Below are 2,143 nucleotides of genomic sequence, written 5' to 3'. Positions count from 1 at the left end.
CCAGCCTGACCAACATGGAGAAACCCTGTCTCTACTAAAAATACAAAATTAGCCGGGCATGGTGATGCATGCCTGTAATCCCAGTTACTTGGGAGGCTGAGGCAGGAGAATCATTTGAACCTGGGAGGCGGAGGTTGTGGTGAGCCGAGATTGTGCCATTACACTCCAGCCTGGGTAACGAGCAAAACTCCATCTCAAAAAAAAAAAGAAAAGCACTTTCTACTGTCATGTCACTCATTGTCTATAAGGGGAAATAGATCACTAGACAGTATACTACATTATGTGTTAATAAATGCTACAGTACAGCCTGGGCAACATGGCGAAACACTGTCTCTACAAAAAATAAGTCAGTTGTGGTGGTATGTGCCTTCAGAACCAGCTATTGGGAGGCTGAGGTTGGGGAATCACCTGAGCTTCAAAGGTCAAGGCTGCAGTGAGCCGCAATTGTGCCACTGCACTCCAGCCTGGGCAACAGAGTGAGACCCTGTCTCCAAAGAAAAAAAAAAGCTACAATATACTTATTTATATAAGATTCCAAGATGGCAGAGGGAGGCAGTAGTCAAATTGCAGTGGAGGAGCAGAGATGGTGTTCAGAGAAAATCTTACAGTTCAGCTTACATTTGAATTGGGTCTTGACTGATGTTCACTAAAATAAAGGAGGAAAGGAGAATTCAGGCAGAGGGAAGAGTGTAGAGGCATAGAGGTATGCATGATACATCCCAGAGAATCTGGTGGAACTACAAATAGTTTGTAGCTACATGATAAAGTGCTGAGGGAAAGAGGAGACAGAGGCCAGATCCTATAAGGTCTTATATGTTGTAAATGCTATGAGGAGACTTGACCTATTCCATGCTTCATTTAAACACCACCTAACCAAGAGATGAATGATGATGATTGGATGAGGCCAAGCAGATACTTCTATAGTGATAGGAGACATCTATTTCTGCTAGATAGGAAGAACATTAAATGCCATTAGAATTTTCTTGAAGTATAACTTAAATCTTATTTCTCTTTATCTTAGCGGAGTTAGTTACAAAACTTTATGAGGCAGCTGTGAAGAAAGTTCCCAATAGTGAGGAGTATCACTCTCACCTCTTCATGGCCTATGCCAGAGTGGGTGAATACAAGAAAATGCAACAGGTAATTTGATCCCCAAACCTACTGGGCTATGGGATTTACTATTAGAAGTAAAAGTCTCTTTCGTGTGAGTTAACTGCGCTGGGTGTGTGTGTGTAGAATTGAATTTATGGATTTTTTTTGTGTGGAGGTCAGTCAGTTGTTTTCCTTATGTGTTTAAAGTTGAACTATTTTTCAAGATCTTTAAATGTTTTATTTGGGAATAAGTTGATTGTTCTTTTGTGGCCTGATGTTACACTTTGTTTGGTTTTGGTAATTCAGCTTCAGATTGTCCCACTGCATGAGGTTGCTGTTAAATTTTTAGAAAATGGGCAGATATACCAGAGCAAAAAATGAACAACTATGGAAAGAATAAATTTAAAGGTTACATCTAATTTGTAAATTTAAAATGTTGATAGCCTGCTAAGATTTTTAAATCCACCAGGGGAAAAATCCCTGTTGCCTGACATGTTTCTTTTTAAATTTATTTTTTGTTTTTTTGTTTTTGGTTTAAGGCAGCTTATTTGGCAGCTACCATATTTTAGGTATTCTTTGCATACATCTGAAGGAGCCTCATTTGAACACATTTAAATTAGGTTGCGGGTAAAGCTAACATCTCAGAGAAATGAAGTCAGCACTATTAAGTCCATAAATGGCTATGATGTCAGGCTAGTAGTTTTCTTTTTCTTTTTTATTTGAGATGGGATTTTGCTGTTGTTACCCAGGCTGGAGTGCAGTGGTGCGATCTCGGCTCACTGCAACCTCTGCCTCCTGGGTTCAAGCGATTCTCCTGCCTCAGCCTCCTCAGTAGCTGGGATTACATGCATGCGCCACCACTCCTGGCTAATTTTGTATTTTTAGTAGAGACAGGGTTTCTCCATGTTGGTCAGGCTGGTCTCGAACTCCCGACCTCAGGTGATCTGCCCGCCTTGGCCTCTCAAAGTGGTGGGATTACAGGCATGAGCCACCACAACCAGCCCAAGCTAGTACTTTTTTAGAAATGCTTTCTTTGTGGGTATAATATCTT

The 2,143-nt window shown here is 40.8% G+C and overlaps 1 protein-coding gene across 1 annotated transcript in view; it reads left to right on the top strand.

Annotated features, from left to right (window-relative positions):
* Positions 1-2,143, top strand: part of NAA25 (N(alpha)-acetyltransferase 25, NatB auxiliary subunit) — a 92,400-nt gene that overhangs the window by 27,763 nt on the left and 62,494 nt on the right. Inside the window, exon 3 of the mRNA XM_011928727.1 lies at positions 1,022-1,140. Within this exon, the coding sequence (XP_011784117.1) occupies positions 1,022-1,140 (119 nt within the window). The remainder of the gene's footprint in view (positions 1-1,021; positions 1,141-2,143) is intronic.

The sequence above is a fragment of the Colobus angolensis genome, unplaced genomic scaffold, assembly GCF_000951035.1.
Source record: "Colobus angolensis palliatus isolate OR3802 unplaced genomic scaffold, Cang.pa_1.0 Scaffold79, whole genome shotgun sequence".
Taxonomy (NCBI): Eukaryota; Metazoa; Chordata; class Mammalia; order Primates; family Cercopithecidae; genus Colobus; species Colobus angolensis.
The sequence above is the reverse complement of the archived record's forward strand: the minus strand, read 5'-3'. Positions and strand labels throughout refer to the sequence as shown.